Source organism: the organism of the source record quoted next, unplaced genomic scaffold, assembly GCF_019419815.1.
Source record: "Pyrus x bretschneideri cultivar Hongxiangsu unplaced genomic scaffold, Pyrus_bretschneideri_v1 Contig5, whole genome shotgun sequence".
Classification (NCBI taxonomy): Eukaryota; Viridiplantae; Streptophyta; class Magnoliopsida; order Rosales; family Rosaceae; genus Pyrus; species Pyrus x bretschneideri.
In genome coordinates this window covers 7575301-7597461 of record NW_025999787.1, presented here as the reverse complement: position 1 = coordinate 7597461, position 22161 = coordinate 7575301, and the positions used below count along the sequence as shown (strand labels likewise).

The 22161-nt window shown below is 37.5% G+C and overlaps 2 protein-coding genes and 2 pseudogenes across 2 annotated transcripts; 1 reads left to right on the top strand and 3 right to left on the bottom strand.

The window, feature by feature from the left end:
• Window positions 1–8: 8 nt before the first annotated feature.
• On the bottom strand, window positions 9–4352 carry LOC103954250 (annotated as a pseudogene).
• Window positions 4353–5182: 830 nt separating this feature from the next.
• LOC103954328 lies at window positions 5183–7891 on the bottom strand (annotated as a pseudogene).
• A 1469-nt stretch (window positions 7892–9360) lies between these two features.
• On the bottom strand, window positions 9361–12861 carry LOC103954329 (subtilisin-like protease SBT4.4). Its single transcript, XM_048569607.1, is given in 10 exon segments — window positions 9361–10007; window positions 10095–10308; window positions 10403–10514; window positions 10601–10819; window positions 10902–11002; window positions 11111–11215; window positions 11217–11592; window positions 12091–12340; window positions 12432–12523; window positions 12645–12861. Coding segments are annotated over 10 exon segments (2109 nt in total). The 5' UTR covers window positions 12749–12861; the 3' UTR covers window positions 9361–9471.
• Window positions 12862–18379: 5518 nt separating this feature from the next.
• Window positions 18380–20159, top strand: LOC103954252 (peroxidase N1). Its single transcript, XM_009366061.3, has 3 exons — window positions 18380–18867; window positions 19172–19334; window positions 19552–20159. Exons 1-3 carry the CDS (start codon window positions 18454–18456, stop codon window positions 19971–19973), a joined length of 999 nt encoding a protein of 332 aa, XP_009364336.1. The 5' UTR covers window positions 18380–18453; the 3' UTR covers window positions 19974–20159.
• Window positions 20160–22161: the final 2002 nt, after the last annotated feature.

Sequence of the window (22161 nt, the reverse complement as noted above, 5' to 3'; positions counted from 1 at the left end):
GAAAATGTAAGTCTCATCAATACTCATGTTCTAGGTTCTGTGTATACAACAATCGCACTTCTAACGGTACCATCAGACCAAACAAGGGCCGCAGACACTTGTGATTCGAATTGCAAACTGCTCCCAACAACGGTGACATCAAAGGTCTGCTCCTCATTCAGGGACTTGAAGGAAAGAACTTCCGGCGCCACTTTGATATCTACTTTGGCATTTGGTGAGATTTTGGAATTGTAAGTTGAGTTTGCAAGGCCTACATTTTTAACTCGTCTATGGAATTTAACCGTAAAAAGTTCCATCGCTGCTACTTTAGCTCCCATCGAAGGGTAATTAAGTTCCACCAGTGACCCTTTTTCAGGACCTGTAGGGCAACTGCTGTTATCTCCTTATATAAGTCTAACCGTGCCTTCATCATATCTAGTGCATAGCAACTTTATGTAATCTTCTTTAGATGCTTCATACACAAGCTCCGGGTCTATTGCTTTTACAGGATCGATATGTCCAGAACCAAAAGCAAATTCACCATCCGAAATGCTGCTGTTTGTATCATTCGAGCCAAGCTACGAGCATAGAAATATATTTTAGTATCATACTTCTAAAAATTCAAAATGACACTGATCAAGAAATAACTTCGCACGAAAACCATACCGGTAGTCATAAGAGAGGATTTGATGGCTGCGGGAGACCAATCAGGGTGGAATGTTTTAACGTATGCAGCTACACCAGCAGCATGAGGGCAAGACATGGAAGTTCCAGATAGTATAGTACATTTAACGCGCCTTATGTCTTCCGGAATTGAGATAGAAGCATTAGGTGAATAGGCAGCCAAAATTTCTACTCCTGGGGCACTTAAATCTGGCTGAAACACATTGGATCATAAATGTTATTATAATCTCCACAAACATGAAGGATAACTGTAGGTGACAGTAAATTAACATATACCTTGATAATATCAGGCAAAATTAGATTCGGTCCATGTGCAGAGAAGGAGGCGACAACAGGTGCAACAAGATCTTTTATGACTTCACTTTTTAATACGTTTGCTCGGGGATCTCTACATGAGAGGCATTCGATCATTTAGTGAAGAAAATTATCACGAGAAATTCTTGCCTTGTCAGTATGAGAAATAATCTATACCTGTTGGAGTTCATGTAGGAGATGACCACATTATATTCTTCACTGTTTAAAGTTGTTGCAGCTAACGGGAGAACATTAGAAGCATCATCAATGTTGAAATAATTGGGTAAAACCGAACCTAGTGCACCAACTTTGTATGCCTCCGTAACTCCAGTAGTGTATCGATCAAATAGCACAATCTTTTCCTTCACTAATGTACTGTCCAGACAACCTAGTTCACAATTTCTGCAATGCAACAAATCAGTACTGAAGTATCTTATTAATTACTATAATTTTTAAAGTTAAAATGTACAAGAGTTACCTGGCGTCTTGTTCCGTGCAATTACTTGAAGCATCCTTTCCATGAACCAGGGGAAAACTTGTTCCATTTAATGTGAAAGTGTTCACAGAATTCCCCTGTTTGTGTAAATACCGTTGAAAACAATACAACAAAAAATAAGATATATATAAGCTTATTGGTAAAAGATAGAGGAAGGCAATGATACATACAACTAGCGTCCGTCCATTTCCTAGAACAACTTTGTCAATGATCCGACGATCCATGCTACTTGCTGCAACTGTAAGCATCCATGGTGCTACACTTGAAACAGTAGCACCCGAAGGACCATTATTACCCGCAGCATTTGATGTCAGTATCCCTTTCTCCATCGCATGAAAAGCACCAATTGCAATAGGATCCTCATCAAAATCTTTTATAGAAGAAAAAGTAATTGAAATTGAAATAATGTCGACTCCATCAGCAATAGCATCGTCAAAAGCAGCCAACGTATTATGTGCACTGCACGATTGTGCCAGGGAGCATACTTTGTATACTGCAATTGTTGCAGCAGGAACGCCTCCTCTTGCAGTACCTTCTGCTAGTCCACAAAAGCTTACATCCTTTACAGTGTTCCCTTCTGTTGTTGAGGCGGTGTGGGTTCCATGACCCCATTCATCCCTTGCAGAGTCTGTTATGTAATATCGTGCCCCAATGAGTTTGCTGCAAAAGGAACCATTATAAGATATGAAAAAAAAGCGGATTACTTAATAGGTTTTTATCCTACTCGAAAACAATTTGTATATCAATTTGGTTAATATGATTTGGCAGTCTGGACCCAAAGCCTTAAATTTTCAAGCTTTCACACAAATAGTACAATTGTGGAAGTTTATAGGAGCATTAAGAAATCTTGAAATACCAAAAGTATGTATGTCAAAGAGTGTCAACACCAAGAGTTTAGAAAGCATAGTTGCCAAAAAGAGGTTCAAGAGTGTCTTGAACTGATAGTTTTCTTAAAGAATGTTGGAGCGAAGAGTGCAAAATTGGAAAATAGTGTGAGGTTCCTTGAGTGATAATTTGAGCCGCGAGCTAGATTGTGAGCATTTGTGGTAGAGAATTCTGCAGTTGAAGAATAATTGTGATTTTTTTTGGTGGATTATTTATGTTAATCTCCCGTCCTCTCTTTTCTTATTTATTGGTTAGTTTTGCTACATGATTTTTTCTAGGTTTTTTCGCAACAACTTACATAAGGAATGTTAGTACTGCAAGTTAGCAACTACTATAAAAAAAATAAATAAATAAAATAAACTGATGAATATTGAGGGAGCATACTTGTTGCAAGTGAAATTTTTGCCACCTTCACAAGCACCTTTCCATTTTCTCGGAGGAGGACCAAAACCTTCATCTTTAAAGCTTTCAGGACTCTGGCCAAATTCCACTGTCGATCATACCAACAACAGCATCACTCTCAACAGAGGAACTTCCATTGAATTTCTCACTGAGCCCCATAAAGTCCCAAGATCTTGTTGTTTGAAGTTGCAATTCTCTGCTTGGAAAGACAGAGACCACTCCCTTCATATCTGAAATGTGCAGTCCAATTACTTAATAAATTCTCAAACCAAAAAAGTATTACTCCTTTCTAATGGCATATAGATAAGAAAGTGTCTCTGAGTACTCACTAGCAAGTTTTTCCCTTTCCTGGTCAGTTAGATAGGCAGCAAATCCATTGAAACTCCTCTTGTAACTCCTTACCAATAAACTTTCAGCAGAATTGCTGCGGAGGAGAGAAACACGAATTAAAGATCACCTTATGACTTAAATGAAAACATAAAAAGAAAACTACATACATAAATTACATACCTTCCCTGGACAACTCTCTCTAGAATACTAAGATGTTGAGACAACAATGGTGAGTACTCGAGACCAGGAAGCGACCCCAAGTACACGATGTAGACCTGCATCACCCATCATCATTGTATTCACAATCAAGCACTAGCACAGCTGAAATCCATGGCAGATTGTATCGCCTCATAATCTAACGAGTCATCAAGCAAAAGAGAAAACTATTGTTTTGCAGCTAATATAACTCTTCATACCTTTCTATCATCACAAGTTGCTGTGCAAATTAAACTCAGAGTGAGGAGGAGAATGGGGAAAGCATGATAAAACCGAAGAGCTCCAAGTCCATGCCCAGCCATTGTCATTTTCTCAAACACCTTGTGGGCAAGGTGAAGATAGAGGACTTTATACAATGGGACTACAGGGTGCAGTATCTCTTCGTCACCAGGAAACATCCAAAAGTTATTTCCTGAATTATATATGCATGTTGGGCAATATTTACAGCTAAATTACACAATTTTATGCCTTAAACAACAACTTTGAATTCATAAAAATCTATTTACCTTCTCTATAAATGTAAACAGAATGAATGATGATTCAAGTTTGGCTGTTTATTTTCTGGAAGTTTGCTGTAAGGTGAACTTAAGATTACACTTAAGGGTGACAACTCGGAAATGACACGAATATATAACCCAGATTTGCATGCATCGTGTCCACGTTGCAACATTTTCACAGTTTCCCTCCAGCATCCACTCTTCTCAGTTCTCACGCCATAAGCCCTATTTCAACATTGAAATACATGTGAAGAAACAATGATCAAAGGAGGAAGGGTTGAAACCTTGTAGTGAGAAAGTTTTGAACTTTTGATATTATCATCGCTCCCCCAAATTAATGGTGTTATTAGCTAGAAACAGTATAGGGTTACTTTTATTTGATAAAACCGATAGGTTTACTTTGCCACTTAGGACTACGATCTAGTAATATACATTTTCACTTTTAATTGAGATGTCTTATATTAGATTCTCCTCAAATACAAATTTGAACTATATTATTATAGCTAACCAGTGTGAGACTTAGCCTCATTCTCCTGTCCATTTAATTTAGATAATATTGTTTATTAAAAAAAATAAAAATAAAAATTCGATAGGGTTACTTTTGTCTATTTACAAAAAAATAAATATCAATTTTATTACTCATGCCCAAAAATTGTTTTTATTACGTTGGAGAGAATTAAAGTCTATGCCTATTCCAATGTGAACTCAATAGTCCAAATTCATTCGCCACTTGGGCTATAACCTAAACGGTTTCGTTTAGGGGTTGAGTGTATACAGCAATTGGACTTCTAACACTGGGAATTGGAGTCCAGAGCCTGGGGATCAATTCATCTGAGTCACATAAATTCAATCAAATGGTTCTCATTAACTCATTTTTTTGGCCCACCACACAAAACTAACGTCTTTGATTTCTTTTACACACCAATCAGTGGCCCAGATGAATTGATCCTTAAGCTCTCGACACTAAGGTCCAGAGCGGATCCAATTCCCTAACAGTGCGAGCGTACCATCAAACCAACCTACATAAAATGTTCGGCAGTAGTATGCCGAAGTCCTTGATGTTCGCAGCCAATTTCTCTTATATTTGATGGTCCATTTTATTACCTTAGACACCCATTTTTCTTTTCTTCATTTTTTGTGCTCTCAACATTGGATTCTACAAGAATATATTATATCGAGGATGAACAAATCGTCATATATAATGATTATGAAGAGGAAAATGTAACATTTTGGGATACTTTCAGACCATTAACTTCGGTGGCCTTGAAAAATATTAATTGTGTTATGCAGTTACTTTCAATTTTTTACGGTGATGGTTGATTGTTGAGCGAAAAAGGGAAAAAAATGCAAACGGACTTCAGTAAATTTAGTTTCTTTTATTTCCATTCATCTAAAACCCTTTCAAAATGTAAATATATCATTGCTCATGCAACCATGTTCTGTTGCTTAATTTGAATATATGCATACACAACAATCGGACTTCTAACACTGTGAACCCCGTCAGACCAAACTAGTGATCCAGATACTTGTGATTGATCTGTCTCCTCATTTAAGGACTTGAACGAAAGAACTTCAGGCACTACTTTGATATCTACTTTCGAATTCAATAAGATTTTGACCACTGTAAGTGGAGTTTACAAGGCCTACATTTTTAACCCTTCTATAAAAATTAACTGAAAAGGGTTTGGATGGTTCAACTTTAGCTCCCATTGAAGGGTAATTGTGATCTTTTGCGGATCCTTTAGCAGAACCTATAGGGCATGTGCTGTTTTTATCTCCTGATATTTGTCTGACTTTGCCTTCATCATAGATTGTGCATAACAAGTTTATGTAATCTTCTTCAGAAGCTTCATACACGAGCCCCGCGTTTATAGCAAATGCACCAGTAGAAATGTTGTTGTTGGTATGGTTCATGGACCAGGCTACATGAGACGAAAAAAGTTAGCGAATGAAAGTGTGTGACTAATCAATTAGCAGCTGTTATGCGGACAATACCGGTAGTCAGAAGAGATGATTTGATGGCCGCCGGATACCATTCAGGGTGGAATGCTTTAACATATGCAGCTGCACCAGCAGCGTGGGGGCAAGACATGGAGGTTCCGTATAGTATATTATAGTTTGCACGCCTCTTGTCTTGTGGGACTGTAATAGGGAGTTCTGGTGGATACGCAGCCAAGATATCTACCCCTGGGGCAGTTATATCTGGCTGAAACCATAGCGGAATGTAATTGTTATTACCACATGCAGCACTGAAATTTTATGACAGATAATGAAAGGTGGCTTGAAACATTACCTTAATTATATCAGGTAAAATTAGATTCGGTCCACGCGAAGAGAAGTAAGCAACTGTAGGTGCATCAGGTTCCTTTACGACTTCACTTTTAAATATGTTTGCTTGAGGATCTCTATAAATAACACAAGCATAAGTAAACTTAAAGAGAGAATTTATTGAGACAATCCCCTTACGAGTATCGAAAGAATCTATACCTGGTGGAGTTCATGTAGGACCTGACCAAATTATACTCTTCCTTCATTAACGTTGTTGAGGCCAATAAGGGAACAGGAGAAACATTATATCCAACTTCATTAAGTGTAACTGAACCAAGTGCTCCAGATTTGTATGCCGCTCTATCTCCTTGTATCTCATCGCATACCACTATCGTTCCCTTAACCAAATCACTATCCAAGCATCCTTCTTCACAATTTCTGTAAAGCAATTTTATGTTAACAATTCAGGTTATAATTTCTGCAATTAAAAAGAAACGGACATAAGAATTACCGTGCATCTTCTGCAGTGCAATTTTTCGTTCCAGCATCTTTTCCATATATCAGAGGAAAACTTGTTCCATTTAATACGAAAGTGTTAATTGAATTACCCTGTTTTATAAGATGAGTAAAACGCACTAAAATAAAATCGGAATTCTGAATAGATTAAGAAGTACACTAAATGAATTAATTTCTGAGGATAAAGGAAGTTGAAGAGACGTACAACAAGGGTCGTTCCACTTGCAAGAACAATCTTGTCAACAAAGTAGCGATCTGTGTTACTTGCCGCAACTGTCAATATCCATGGTGCTACACTTGACACAGAGGCAATACCAAGACCTAAATTGCCTGCAGCCTGTGAAGTCAGTATCCCTTTCTTCATTGCATGAAAAGCACCAATTGCAATGGCATCCTCATCCAAATCAATCGGATCTAATTGTCCAAGTGAAATTGTAATGATGTTAACTCCATCAGCAATAGCATCATCAAAAGCAGCCAGTAAAGTGTTTGGCAGCGTGGAATACAGACTTGATATGCTGCAATTTTTGCAGCAGGAACGCCTCCTCTTGCAGTACCGTTTGCTAGTCCATAAAAATTTACATCCTTAACAGCATTGCCTGCCACAGTTGAGGCAGTGTGAGTTCCATGACCGATTTCATTCCTTGCAGACTCGGATCCATAATGTCGAGCTCCAATGAGCTTGCTGAAAAATAAGCATTAATTTCGGTGTCAAAACTCGAACGGAGTCTAGACTGGGTTCAACACGTATTTGTCCTGAGTGTAGCTTTTTGTCTCAATGCCAAAAGATGGCTCGAGAGAAAGAGAGAGTAGACGTTCCATTGTTTGAGGCTGCCTACAAAAAGTGCTTGTGTTTGAGTGTGTGTTAATATGATTTCTGAACCAAATAATTATGCATCGAGTGGGATGTTGATTCAATTAAGTTATTTTATGTGCCTCAAGCGAACGAGGACTTAAAATTTAGTGTAACTTCGTGTATGCTTGCCTATAAAGTAAATAAAAGTGAAATAGAAACTAAAACAAGAAACAAAGTGTAATTATTTCAGACAAAGTGAAGATTATAAATGTTCACAAAAGTAAAATCTAGACCGAGCTACTTGTAACTATTTCAGATGAAGTCTAGATTATAAACGTTCACATAAGTAAAATCTAGACCAAGCTACATAACTTGTAATGTAAATTGACTGGAAATGTAAAAAAGCAATAAAGTTTTAGTAAGTTTTAGAGTAAAATGAGATAATCGTCCAAGCTCTGATTTTGTGCTTCAAAGTTGGTGGGTCAAAGTCATACGACTTTTGAGTATATAAAAATGGATAGACCTCATAATGGGCCTTATTTTTATTTATGGCCCAAACAAGTATGCCATATTTTTTGTATGGGAATTTTCTTTTTCTCAATTTATGTATAGTTTCATCATTCTTTTTGGAGGAATTTTCACGACACTTTAAAGCAACAAATCTAAAAAATGAGGTGGTTTGAATGAGCCTGTACCATTACTAAACAAGTGTTTAACCGTGTTTATCCTTGCACTCTCACATTTTGTGTTCAAATCCTCCTTTCCTTTTTTTTATTTATTTAAAACTTCGACGGTACCAGGATGATTTCATTGAAATATCAAAAAAATAAAATAAAATAAAAGTTACACCTAGTAGGGGATATAAATTTTACCCCTCATCAAAGATAGAAAAGAACAAACGAAGAGTGGGGGGCATAAACTTAACCACACTCTTGAAAAGAAACAAAACATACAAGCATGGGGGAATAACCTAACCCCCTCTCAAACAAAGCCTAACTAATAGGTAAGAACCTGTAGTGCAAAACACCAAAAGCAAATGATTAGGAAAACAAAACCATAAATCAAGAAGTTGATACAAAATTGTAAGCCGGGATTCCTAAAAAATATGACCACAGACATGGAATAATTGGCAAGGGCGGTGTGCGATGCCAAACGATTGTCGAGGGGAGTAGCCCTATGTTAGCTAATCGGCCAGCAATAACTTTCCCTTCCTGAGAAATATGAGAGCAAACGAAAATCCATTTTCTGTAGAAGAGAAAGACAATTTTTTCAGCGAATCTGTAGCAGCCACACAGAGAGAGAGAGAGAGAGAGAGAGGGGGAGAAAGGGGGGGGTGTTGGAAAACCTAGAAACAAAACAAGCAATCATGTTGGAAGAATCACTTCGAAGCCACAGATTTTTCCAACTCTGTGCACATGCCAACTCAACAGCGAGGATGACAGCATTAAGCTCTGCATAGAAAGAAATGGTGTGCTATCCACACATCTATTTTTACTTCTCACACATCTCTTGTTAATTTTTGTCATTTAATCTTTTCAATTCATTCGATTCGATGACCGAAAATTAAAAAAGTGTATGAAAAGTAAAAAATTATGTGTAGATATCACATCCCTAGAAAGAAGTACGTGGTGTCCAAAACCCTGGAAAAAAAGTTACCAAGAAAATAACCTGAAGAACCTTGGAGGACCCCACCAGACACTGCTATACCTAGATTACCCTTAGCAAGACTGTCTGTGTTCACCTTAATCCAAGAATAGGGAGGAGGATGCCAAATCCCCCCTCCCTAATATGGTTTGTATCGAAAAAAAAAAATTGCAAAACCTATTTATATTTCGCAAAGGGAAATATAGTTGTGTTAAACAGATCCAAAATACTTGTAGTTTGATTGTTAATGTCACTCTCTTCTTATTTCTTAATTTTGAGCTAGTTTTAATTAATAGAAAAAAGTAAAAAAAAAAAAAAAAAAAGAAAAAAAAAAAAGAAAAAAAAAAGGAAGATAAGAAATGGAATTTCATTGCTTTTTATTCCTCAAAACCCATTAAAAATCTAAATCTTTATTATTACTCATGTACCATGTTCTGAACATATGCAGACACCTTTGATCATCCCTAGCTGTGAACATATGCATAAACAACAATTGGACTTCTAACACTGTAAATACCATCTGACCAAACCAGTGATCCAGATACTTGTGATTGATCTCTTACACCGCTTCCAACAACGGTTACATCAAAATCCTTCTCCTCATTCAAGCAGTCGAATGACAGAACCTCAGGCACTACTTTGATATCCACTTTCGAATCCGAGAAGATTTTGGCCTTGTAAGTGGAGTTTGCGAGACCAACGTTTTTAACTCTTCTGTGAAAATTAATCGAAAAAGGTTTCAATACTTCAACTTGAGCTCCCATTGAAGGGTAATTGTGATCCTTTACAAATCCTTTAGCAGTTGGGCATGTGCTGTTATCTCCAGATATTTTTCTAACTGTGCCTTCATCATAGATTGTGCACAGCAACTTTATGTAATCTTCTTCAGAAGCATCATAGACTAGCCCCGGATTAATAGCATTTACAGGATTTATATGTCCGGATCCATAAGCAAATGCACCATTTGAAACATCGTTGTCGGTATCGTTCATGGGCCAAGCTACATGCATAATCAAGGATTTAATACCATAGTTAAGAAATCAAAATGAGACTTATTATGAAGCAAAAGAAATTATGAAGACATTACCAGTTGTCATAATAGATGATTTGATAGCTGCAGCAGACCAATCAGGGTGGAATGCTTTAACATATGCGGCTACCCCTGCAGCGTGGGGGCAAGCCATGGAGGTACCAGATGCTATATTGTATTTTGCACGCCTCTTATCATCCGGAAAGTCGGTGATAGGAAGAACAGGTGGAAACGCAGCCAAAATTTCATACCCCGGGGCACTTATATCCGGCTGAAACACATTAGGACACTGTAATTTTTAATACTATATTTATAATTTATGAGATATTTATGATATAAAACAGAAGGTGACACAAAACATATACCTTGACTAAATCGGGTAAAATTCCATTAGGTCCACGTGATGAGAAGAACAGGACTGTAGGTGCAGCAGGATCTTTTGTGACTTCACTTTTAAGTATGTTTCCTTGAGGATCTCTATAAAATAACAGAAGCACTCAATCATTGAAAGAGAGCAAATATGACAAGAAGGTTGCTTGTTCGGTATCCAAAAGAATCTGTACCTGGTGGAATTCATGTAGGATCTGACAACATTATACTCTTCTTTCTTTAAAGGTGCTGAGGCTAATGTGGGAATAACGGCAATATTAACTTCAAATGGATTAAATAAAATTGAACCGAGCGCACCAGCCGTGTTTGCCCCTATAACTCCAGTGACGTTATCGCATACCACTATCTTTCCCTTAACTAAATCATCTACCAGGCAACCCTCTTCACATTGTCTGACATGCAACAAGAAGTCAGTAGTTGCTTAACAATTCATTTACGTCATTTTAATTTGAGAAGAAATGACACACGAATCACCTAGCATCATCTTCGGTGCAATTTTTCGTTGCAGCATCTTTTCCGTGTATCAGAGGAAAACTTGTTCCATTTAATGTGAACATGTTAATCCAGTCATCCCCCTGTTAGAGTGAAGACAATTAAAAAATATAACAGAAAATCATAAATAAATAGACAAGTATATACTAAAATATTTATTTCGAGGATACAGGACGTTGTTGATGACATACAGCTACTGTCTTTCCATTGCCAATAACAACCTTGTCCACAAAAAGCCGATCAATGCTACTTGCTGCCACTGTCAATATCCATGGTGCTACACTGGTCACAGAAGCAACAAACTGGGCCCAAGTTGCCTCCAGCCTGCGAAACCAGTATCCCTTTTTTCATTGCATGAAAAGCACCAATTGCAACAACGTCCTGATGAATCGAAGTTATCCAGTCGGATACAAGTGAAATAGAAATAATGTTGACTCCATCAGCAATAGCATCATCGTAAGCAGCCAGTATATTGTGATCTCTGCATGGATCACAGACTTTATATGCAACAAGTCTCGCAGCAGGAACGCCTCCTCTTGCAGTGCCGTTTGCTAGTCCATAAAAGGTTACATCCTTAACAGCACTGCCTGCCACTGTGGACGATGTGTGAGTTCCATGACCTATATCATCCCTTGCAGTCTCTGATGTGTAATATCGAGCTCCAATGAGCTTGCTGCAAAATAAGTACTTCGTAACTACAAAGCTAAAACCATTATTATAAAAATAAAAATAAAAAGAAATCTTCAACTTGTTATTTTGTTTTAATTCCTTTAAAAATTAGTTAGCCAAAAAAAAAAACACACTTAAACAGTTTGGAGTCCCCAGAGTTTTTAAATTAGTTACAAAAATAGCCCACCAAAGTGGTAGTGCCAATACCACACCATGTTAACTGAATTATTTGGTATTTTAGCATGGTAAGGGTAACAAATTTTGTTATACCAAACGTTCGGTATGGTAATTGCTATGGGGGTTTTAGTACAGTTAATGTACCAAACCCAGCCTTTAAATTTGGTAGTGCCCTTGGACATGATTGAATCCCAAATAATTTTGTTTCTATCTGTTTACTCTTTCTGTCAAGAATAATAGCCGAAAGAAACTATCAGTTGCCGATGCACAACGAAGTACCTACAAAAGATTCTAAATGCCAATGATGATACATAAGAGAACATACTTATTGCAAGTGAAATTTTTTCCGCCGTCGCAAACACCTTTCCAATGCTTTGGAGCAGGACCTAGACCTTCATCTTTAAAGCTCTCAGATTCAGGCCAGACTCCAGAGTCAAACAAAGCAACGATAACATCACTCTGAAGTTGGGAAGAATTTCGACTGGCTATTTCAGTTAAACCCATAAAGTCCCAAGATCTTGTTGTTTGACGTTGGAACATTCGGCTTGGAAAGACAGAGACTACTTCCTTCATGTCTACAATCCACAGTTAAATAGCATGATAAATTCTCAAATCAAACCATATTATTCTTTTCAAATGCTAAAACAAGTATCTCAGAGCACTCACTCGCAATTTTCTCACTTTCCTGGTGGGTCAGTCTGGCAGCAAATCCATTGAAACTCCTTTTGTAACTTCTTACCAATAAATTTTCTGGAGAACTGAGACACAGAGAGAGAGAGAGAGAGAGAGAGAGAGAGAGAGAGAGAGAGAGATCATGAAAACTAGCTTATAAGTTATAACGACAATCGAAATGAGAAGGTAAAGATCTAGATAGACTACCCATCCTGAACAACACTGTGTAGAATACTAAGGTGGTGAGCCAACGGTGAGTACGCCGGATCTCCATCAGGAAGGGAACCCATGTACACAATATAGACCTGCATCGTCGTTGTTGTCGCGTTTAATTTTTTTATCAGTTAAAAGGAAAGAGCATTAATGTAATCAAGCAAAATTGAAGCAGATTGTTTTCTTATACAAATGATTCACACCTTTCTATCTTCATTGGTGGCCTTGCATAATAAGCTCATGCTCAGAATAAAAATGGAGAAAACAGAATAAAACGCAACAGCCCCTTTCTTTGCCATTGCTCAATGCTCAAAAACTTCATGGCTGAAGAAAGGAAGAGTACTTTGTTTATATAGTCAGACTAATTAATGACTGACTATTATCTCTTTTAATGCATCCAGATTTTTTTTTAAATTTCTTCAAGACAGATTGGGAATTGCATTAATTCAAACACCAGATAAATCAAAAGTTGTTGCAACTGAAAGCCTGGATTATGGTAATCTGTAAGACATGCAGAGAAATGCAGAGAGGGATTCAGTAACGGTAGTCAAATAGAAATTACAGCAATAAGAAAGTATCCATGAACCATTATTAATAGCATCTAGATAATCTCAAATTCATGAGTATTGGTCCATGAACTTATCACAATATGGAGCAAGTCTTTTTGAGTAACATTGTTAGAAGTCTCATTTAAAATATAGGATTTAAAGGGTGAAAAAATAGACTAAAATTCTAACATAGTTACCCAAAAAGACCATTGCACGTTGTAATAAGTTCAAGGCCACTACCCACAATTTTTTAGTTCAAGGACCAAAGCTCTAGTTTGACTAAAGTTCATAAATCATTGCTCCAATTCACTAAAAAAAAAATACAAGTTTGCAAAATTAAGGCTTGTTCCATTTGTTTTTAGGTGTTGTTATGACACAATAGATTGGCCAATTGGTTTTTGGATTGAACCTCAACTTTATTCATGATATTAGAGATAGGTTTGCCGACATGTGTTCTAGTTCAGCCAATTAGAACTATCCATGTGTTAGGCTCAAAAGTTCACCATGCATGAGAGTGTGTGAGGAATCAATAAACTTAGCAAAAGTTTATAAGGAGTTAGGCCATTACCTCCATTGTTACACTACTACAAACAAGGTGATGGAGGCCAGCCAAAACTGTCCTCTACAATTTTACTGGACTGTTTTTAAGGGTCCTATAGTCCATGCCGTCTACTCCAGGATTTTTAAAAGACACTTAAAAGTTTAGAAATAGGACTGTTAATAATAGTTCTATATACTCATACTGGATAGTTTTTAACAGTCCTTGAAAGCTTGAATTATAATTAAGAAAACTAACCGGTCTCTTCGAAAGCCAGTTCAGAGGACACATTTCCTTCAATTTAATTTTTATTCATAACTTCACAAACTCTTTGTGTGACACCAACTGCTCTCACGAGTTTAGTCTCCTTTCCTTGGAACTGCCATAATTAAAAGAGTATTAGACTCACAAAGAGATATGAAATTCAACAATTCTTCTTAGAAAACAAAACAATACCTATAATGACTATCACGCTAATGTTTTCAGGTAAGTATATCAGGTGTTGGACAAAACAGCACACTCCATTGAAATACAAATAAATACCTTTACTTTCAACAACGCGTTTTCTAATCCCTTGTTCCCATTTGTGCATTACACATTCTTTGCATGTAAAGGATAAAAATTCCTTCAACTACTAATAGATAACTTTCAGTCGGAACTGCCTTACATGCAGGATAGCACTCCAAATGTAGCCTATCCTGTTGTGCTATTTCCAGTCTCCACTTTGGTCCTGCATATGCTCAGCAATTGATAGACTTTTATGATTTCTTACGTAGAAATGTGAACACGAAAAATTCCTGAAAACAAGAAACAAGAATACGTGTACAAAATAATATTTTTTGTGTTTAATGATTTTGGGGTTACAATCTCTTTGTAATTTGATCCTCTGATTCTATCTCCGTAAGATGTAGATTTGTTGATCCAAGGGCCGTCGAGGCTTGATCTTGGATGAACAGTTGTAAGTTTCTTCAAGGGCCTTCGTGGCTTTGATCTTGAAGGTTGATGGAAGTTTCTTCAAGGGCCTTCGGGGCTTGATCTTGAAGGTTGATGGATGAGTGTTTCTTCAAGGGCTTTTGGGCTTGATCTTGAAGAATGGATGTGTGGATTTGTTGATGTTGTTGATCCAAAGGGCCGTTGGGGCTTGATCTTAGGATGAACGGATGTAAATTTCTTCAAGGGCCTTCGTGGCTTTGATCTTGAAGGTTGATGGAAGTTTCTTCAAGGGGCCTTCGGGGCTTGATCTTGAAGAACGGTTGGATGTGTGGATTTGTTGATGTTGTTGATCCAAAGGGCCGTTGGGGCTTGATCTTAGGATGAATGGATGATGAATGATGAACACTTTCTTCAAGGGGCCGTCGGGGCTTAATCTTGAGTTGGTGGGAGTTCTTCAAGGGCCGTTGGGGCTTGATCTTGAAGGAGGATTTGACGAAGAACGAAGAGTGTTTTCTTGATCCTTCGGGATTTTCTTGAGAGCTTTAGAACTTTAAGGCTTCAAGGTTTTGGTGTGTGGGTTTGTTGAGGTTGTTGATCCAAATGGCCGTTGCGGTTTGATCTTAGGATGAACGGATGATGAATGATGAACACTTTCTTCAAGGGCCATCGGGGCTTGATCTTGAATAATGGTTGTGTGGATTTCTTCAAGGGCTTTTGGGCTTGATCTTGAAGGTTGATGGATGAGTGGATCTTCAAGGGCTTTTGGGCTTAATCTTGAAGAACGATTGGATGTGTGGATTTGTTGATGTTGTTGATCCAAAGGGGCCGTCGGGGCTTGATCTAAGGATGAACAGTTGATGAATGGATCTTCAAGGGGCGTTGGGCTTGATCTTGAAGAATGGGTGTATGGGTTTGTTGAGGTTGTTGATCCAAAGGGCCGTCGGGGCTTGATCTAAGGATGAACAGTTGATGAATGGATCTTCAAGGGGCGTTGGGCTTGATCTTGAAGAATGGGGGAGTATTCTCTTCCATTTTGGGAGTAGAGAAATGTATTTGTGAATTGGTCTTTGTGTGTTTTTGTGAATTGGTGTTTGTGTGTTGAGAAATGTATTTGTGAACTGGTGTTTTTTCCTCTTGATGGAGAAGCCTATTTATAGGCTTTGAGAGTGAATCACCACCACAAAATTTTCCTACCCAAGCACTATTACCTAATTTTCCCACTTAATGCAATGTTGAAATTGAAGTGGTCTAACAAATGGCCTAATTTTCCACTTAATGCAATATTGAAATTGAAGTGGTCTTCTTTATGGCCTAATTTCCCACTTAATACAATATTGAAATTGAAGTGGTCTAACAAATGGCCTAACTTTCCACTTAATGCAATATTGAAATTGAAGTGGTCTTATTTATGGCCTAATTTCCCACTTAATACAATTTTAAACTTGAAATGTGCTTGCTTTGTCATTGCCCAAATGAGAAAAACTTGCTTTGATCCATAATGGATTGAAATGTGCTTACCTTGTCATTGCCCAAATTGAGAAGAAAAACTTGTTTAATCATCCAAGGGTATTTCTTCCTATTTTGTTGAGTCACATGCCATGTGTACAATTTGTACGACACGTGGCGTATGTCATGTATGCCCTGACACGTCAAAACTTTAATACGTTGGTGAACATTTGTTTCACCGAAATTTTGATGTCTACAAGAAAAGCCAGTTACGTAGCCAGTTGGTCATACTAGCCGTAATAAATCTTTACTTGGGCAAAGAATAGTTTATGATAAGATTCAGAGTATAAACTTACAGTAACCACCAAAAGGTCAAATGGTTTTGAATCTTGAGTCTTTTGGTAGCTCAACTAGAATTTGGACAATTCACTGTAAAAGTTAGCATACACTAAAGACCAGAAAGTTGACTACCTATGAATCCAATCAATAACAAGTTTATCATATGCATCAGGACAATTTCATATCGACATGATTTCTTCCCTATAATCCTCGATGAATATTACAAATTACATATGTTGGTGTCAAAAGTCGGGCTCTGGACTGAGTTCAACATGTACTTGCTTTGAGTGTTGCTTTTAGTTTCACTGCCACGAGATGGCTCGAGAGAAGTGTTGCTTTTAGTCTCACTGCCACGAGATGGCTTGAGAGAAAGAGAGAATAGGAGTGCTACTGTTGGATGCTGCCAACAGGTTGTGTTTGAATGTGTATGAAAGTTGCACGTTAATCTGGCTTCTTAATTAACCAAATGACAATGCACTAAGTGGGACGCTGGTTCTGTTAGGCGATGGGCCGAGCTTCAGAACTAGAAATGTAAATTGATTGGAAATGTAAAGAAAGTAGTAAAACGCTATCAAGATTTAGCCATGAAGGACAAGATAATGCTAGAGAGGTCCACCAAGATCACTACTAGTGTTGGATTGGACTTAGTACAAAACATGTGCCTCAGAGAGGAGACCAGGATGGTTGGAATTGCACATCAACTTAATCATACCACAAAGTGGCAGAAGTATAAAAGTTTTAGATCTCAGGGATCAAATTACAACCCTAGGCTCGCTTGGAATGATGATAGGAAACAAAATGCCAAAATATCAAAAATACCTTCAAAACTTAGATCTCTGTTTGGCCACAAATGCCTAATGATCAAAGGCAAAACATTGAGTTTTGTTCGTGAGACTGTTCTCTTTGAAATAAGACTCAGCGGAAAAGCGCCTTAATTTGACTCTAGTTTAATTATATGCCGTAACATCATTAAAACAACACTTCGTTTTGATCTAATCGTTTAGTCATGCAGCCATCATAGTTATGTCAAAACCCATTATAGGGTGTTCTGATATTTCACTCTAAGATGATAAAATTACTCAAATAAATTAAAATATTTCGTATTTCTGTATGTGCTTTTCTGCATTGAGAAAGCATATATCTGCTGCACGTATGGATAGGCTAATATACTTATATATATATTTAAGGGAGCTTTAAAGAAATACTTCCGGTACTGTTTACTTTTAATAAAAAAAAATCATATTTTTACCTTGGTACTATTCACTACACACCTTTATTTGTCCTTTTTCATTAAAACTAAAGTTTTTTTGGACTTTTCGTTAGTTTTCTTTATATTTAAATTAGAAGGGTAATGCTGAGGAGATCAAATTTGTAGACTAAATTTTGTTAACCAAATGACTGGAAAGTTGATGACTGAATTATTATTTAAGTGTTGATTAATGTGCTAATTGCTTATGGATGACACATCATTTGCCTCATAACTTAGTCTACAAATTTGATTTATGTAGCATTACTCAAATTAGAATGTCAACCTCACTTTGATGATGCATGCAAGTGCTGCTGGTGCTGGTGCTGGTTTTGTTGTATTTGTTAATAAATTCTCTAATTAAACATCATGTTACTTTAACGTATATTTATAGTAATTGAGTGGAATATATACTAACTTGACACACTTACGGATTTGTTTAAATTAATCGCTTTTCGATTAGATCGTGCAGTGGGAGAAAGAGGAAGCCAACTATACCTGCATGATGCATCCGCATGCAGCATCCTCCACTTATTTTAGGCTGCTTTTTTCTTTTATCTAACATGTAATATGCACGTGCCTTTTTCTCTCCACTTTCTAGTATGTACATTTTCTTATTTCTCATTGGGATAAATCGAGCATGCCTATAAATAACTAATACATGTTGCCTTCCTTTCATAGTTAGTAATTAAGCGCCTAGGGCAACATCCTAAATCATCTCGATTATTAAGCTCAACGTTAATTAAATTAATAATGGAGGGTTCAGGTTCAACTGCCACTCGAACATTAAGTTACTTGTTGATGTTGTTGATGTTGGCTGCAACCTCAGAGTCAGTGAGAGGGAAAGGCACAAAACTAGGGTTCTACTCATTTAGTTGTCCTCGAGCTGAGTTCATCGTGAGGTCAATAGTTACAGCTCATTTCCAGTCTGATCCTACCATTGCCTCTGGCCTGCTGAGGATGCATTTTCATGATTGCTTCGTCAATGGCTGTGATGCTTCCATCCTCATCGATGGTCCAACAGCCGAGAAAAACGCCCCTCCAAACCTCAATTTAAGAGGATATGAAGTCATTGATGATGCTAAGGCACAGCTTGAAGCCGCATGCCCAGGGATTGTCTCTTGCGCTGATATTCTAGCCCTAGCTGCACGTGATTCTGTGGTTCTGGTACGTACACGATGATTGAATATGTTTGTATGTATAGGTAACATATTGTCAACATAATATGTGGATGATATAGGATTACAAACCTACCCCGTTTTCGCTACAGTACTAGTACAAGTCTTAAGTTTTAGGGTTTAGTACTAGTATAGACTACTAGCTTGCTATAGTTGTATATATTTGAGCCTAATCCATTGTGTGTGTTTGTGTGTGTGCAGTATTAGTACTAGTTGTATTGCTTTCCTTTCAATAAATACTAATATTTGAAAACATGTGTTGGATGCATGAATAAATCTATTGATCGGTACAGACCAACGGACAAAGTTGGCCAGTGCCTACAGGACGCAGGGATGGGATGGTTTCATTAGCATCTGATACAGCCAACTTGCCAGGCTTCACTGAATCAATGGATTCGCAAAAACAAAAGTTTGCAGACAAGGGGCTAAACACGCAGGATCTTGTTGCCCTTCTTGGTAAGCTTTAATAATTTGTAAATGTTCAAATATCTCATATATGTCAACTTCCTGTTAAAATATAAATAAATAAATTAAAAAAAAATCTCATTGTTAGAAATTGAAATTAAACAAATAAAACTACTGGAATATTCACAGAAGTTCTCTAAAAATTAATTACTTTTCTTGAGCATATTCCAGGTGATTCTATGTTGATTTTTTTTCCTACTATATATAGGAGCACATACAATAGGAACATCGGCTTGCCAGTTCTTCAGTTACAGATTATTCAATTTCACAACTACTGGAAATGGTGCGGATCCTGCGCTTGACCCATTGTTTGTTCCTCAGCTACAAGCTCTCTGCCCTCAAAATTCTGATGGTACGAGGCGCATTGGATTAGACACAGGCAGTGCCGACAAATTTGATGTTTCATTTTTTGCAAATTTAAGAAAAGGCAGAGGAATTCTCGAGTCCGATCAGATGCTATGGACTGATGCTACAACAAAACCCTTTGTCCAACGTTTTCTAGGTGGTAAAGGCCCTTCGGGATTGAACTTCTATATGGAGTTCGGAAAGTCCATGGTGAAGATGAGTAACATTGATGTGAAAACTGGCACACAAGGTCAAATTCGAAAAGTATGTTCTGCGATAAACTGATATGAAAACCGTCACATAAATAATACAGTATGCAAAAGCTGTTGTAAAACCTTTCTCGTTTATCAGCTGGTTGTGTACCTGTTCATGACATATGAAAAACAAATATGTGATACTAGTAATCTGAACATGCATGATATCTCAATAATATATCAATTAGGGATGAACTGTCAAACCCCTCAATTCTCATTTCGCATCACTTGTCGTATACATATCGTGTTTAATATTCCATTAATTTCAAATACAACTCATACAAAGCTACTTCTTCTCTGGAAATTTCGGAAAACCCTTTTTTTTCTTATCGAAGATTAGACATTGAATAAGTGAAGTTTGGGTTGGTTAACAGGGAACCAGAAACCACACTGATCCTAAGTACGTAGTAAACCAATGATTTAACTTCCTATCCTCATAAGTGGCCTTGCTTCAAGACCCTTGCATAGTAAGTACATTGTGAAGATGAGAGTAGACAAAGCATAATAATATATGCACCAAATTGTAAGGATGAGCGGATCGGATAATGCAAATCACGTGAAAGAAGCGTTGTTATTAATAAATCGGGAAGAAACGTTATAATTTCCACCCCCAAACAGTTTTGCTGCCATTGGGGTAGAAAACACCGGGGGCGGACGTCCAGACTTAGAAATTCCAACAACAAGAAGACCGTGGCAAGGCAACTTTCATCAAAGCTAATGGTTTAATCCTACACGCATCAGACAGATATTCCAAGACCCTATTTAGAATTAGAAGAGAAGAAAAAGGAAATATCGACAAGGCAACTTGGAAATCCTTCATTACCTCAACAGTACGAATAGGGGAGCTTCCCTTTTATTACACAGTTTTGGACGACTGTATTTGCACTTGTGCAATTTATTTTTCTTTGAGGAGAAAGGTTTACATCAACTACATTGAATGCATAAACAACAATTGGACTTCTAACATTGTGGACACCATCAGACCAAACCAGTGATCCAGACACTTTTGATCGATCTGGCAAATCATTTCCAACAACAGTGACATCAAAAGTCTTCTCTTCATTCAGAGACTCGAATGCCAGAACTTCGGGAACAACTTTGATGTCAAGTTGTCAATTCTGGAATCCGACGATATTTTGGCCTTGTAGATCGAGTTTGGAAGGCCAACATTTTTAACTCTTCTGTGAAATTTGGCATGTGCTGTTATCTCCTGATATGAGTCTAACTTTGCCTTCATTATACATTATGCATAGCAACGTTATGTAATTTTCTTCACAAGCTTCATACAAAAGCCCTGGGTTTACGGCCTTCACAGGATGGATATGTCCCAATCCATAAGCAAATGCACCAGTGGAAATGTTGTTGCTGGTATCATTCATTAGCCAAGCTACATGCACACAAAAAATTCAATAGATAATGTCAGAATTTTGTCATTCATAATGTGCAAAATGAGCAATTTCTGTATCATGACAATATATATTCCAGTCGTCATAAGAGATGATTTGATGGCGGCGGGAGACCAATCAGGGTGGAATGCTTTAACATATGCATCTGCACCAGCAGCATGAGGGCAAGATACTGAGGTTCCAGATAACATATTGTATTTTACACGCCTCTTGTCTTCTTCCAATTGTGTGATCGAAGCGTTAGGTGAATATGCAGCAAAAATTTCAGCCCCCGGGGCACTAATATCCAGCTTCGAAACATCAGACAAGCAGTTATCCGTATCTATGAAATTTTTATGAAAGATTTACCAGAAGGTGGCAAGAAACCTATTCCTTTATAATATCAGGCAAAATTAGATTTGGTCCACGCAAGGAGAAGGAAGTGACAGCAGGTGGAGAAGGATCTTTTATGGCATCACTTTTAAGTATTTTCGCTCGAGGGTCACAATAAATTAAGAGAAACACACAATCGTGTAAATACAACAATCACGATAAGGCGATTGCCTTGTGATTATCCAGAAAGAATCTATACCTGGTGGAGTTTATGTAGGATTTGACCCCATTATGCTCTTCCATCGTTAACATTGTTGTAGGTAATATGGGAACTTGACTAAGATCGTCTGTGTTGTCATTATGTAAAATTGAACCAAGTGCACCAGAATCATACGCTGTTGTATCTCCGTATCCAGCATCACATACCACTATCTTTCCCTTAACAGAATCGCTGTCCAGGCAACCACATTTACAAAATCTGACATGCAACAAGACGGTACT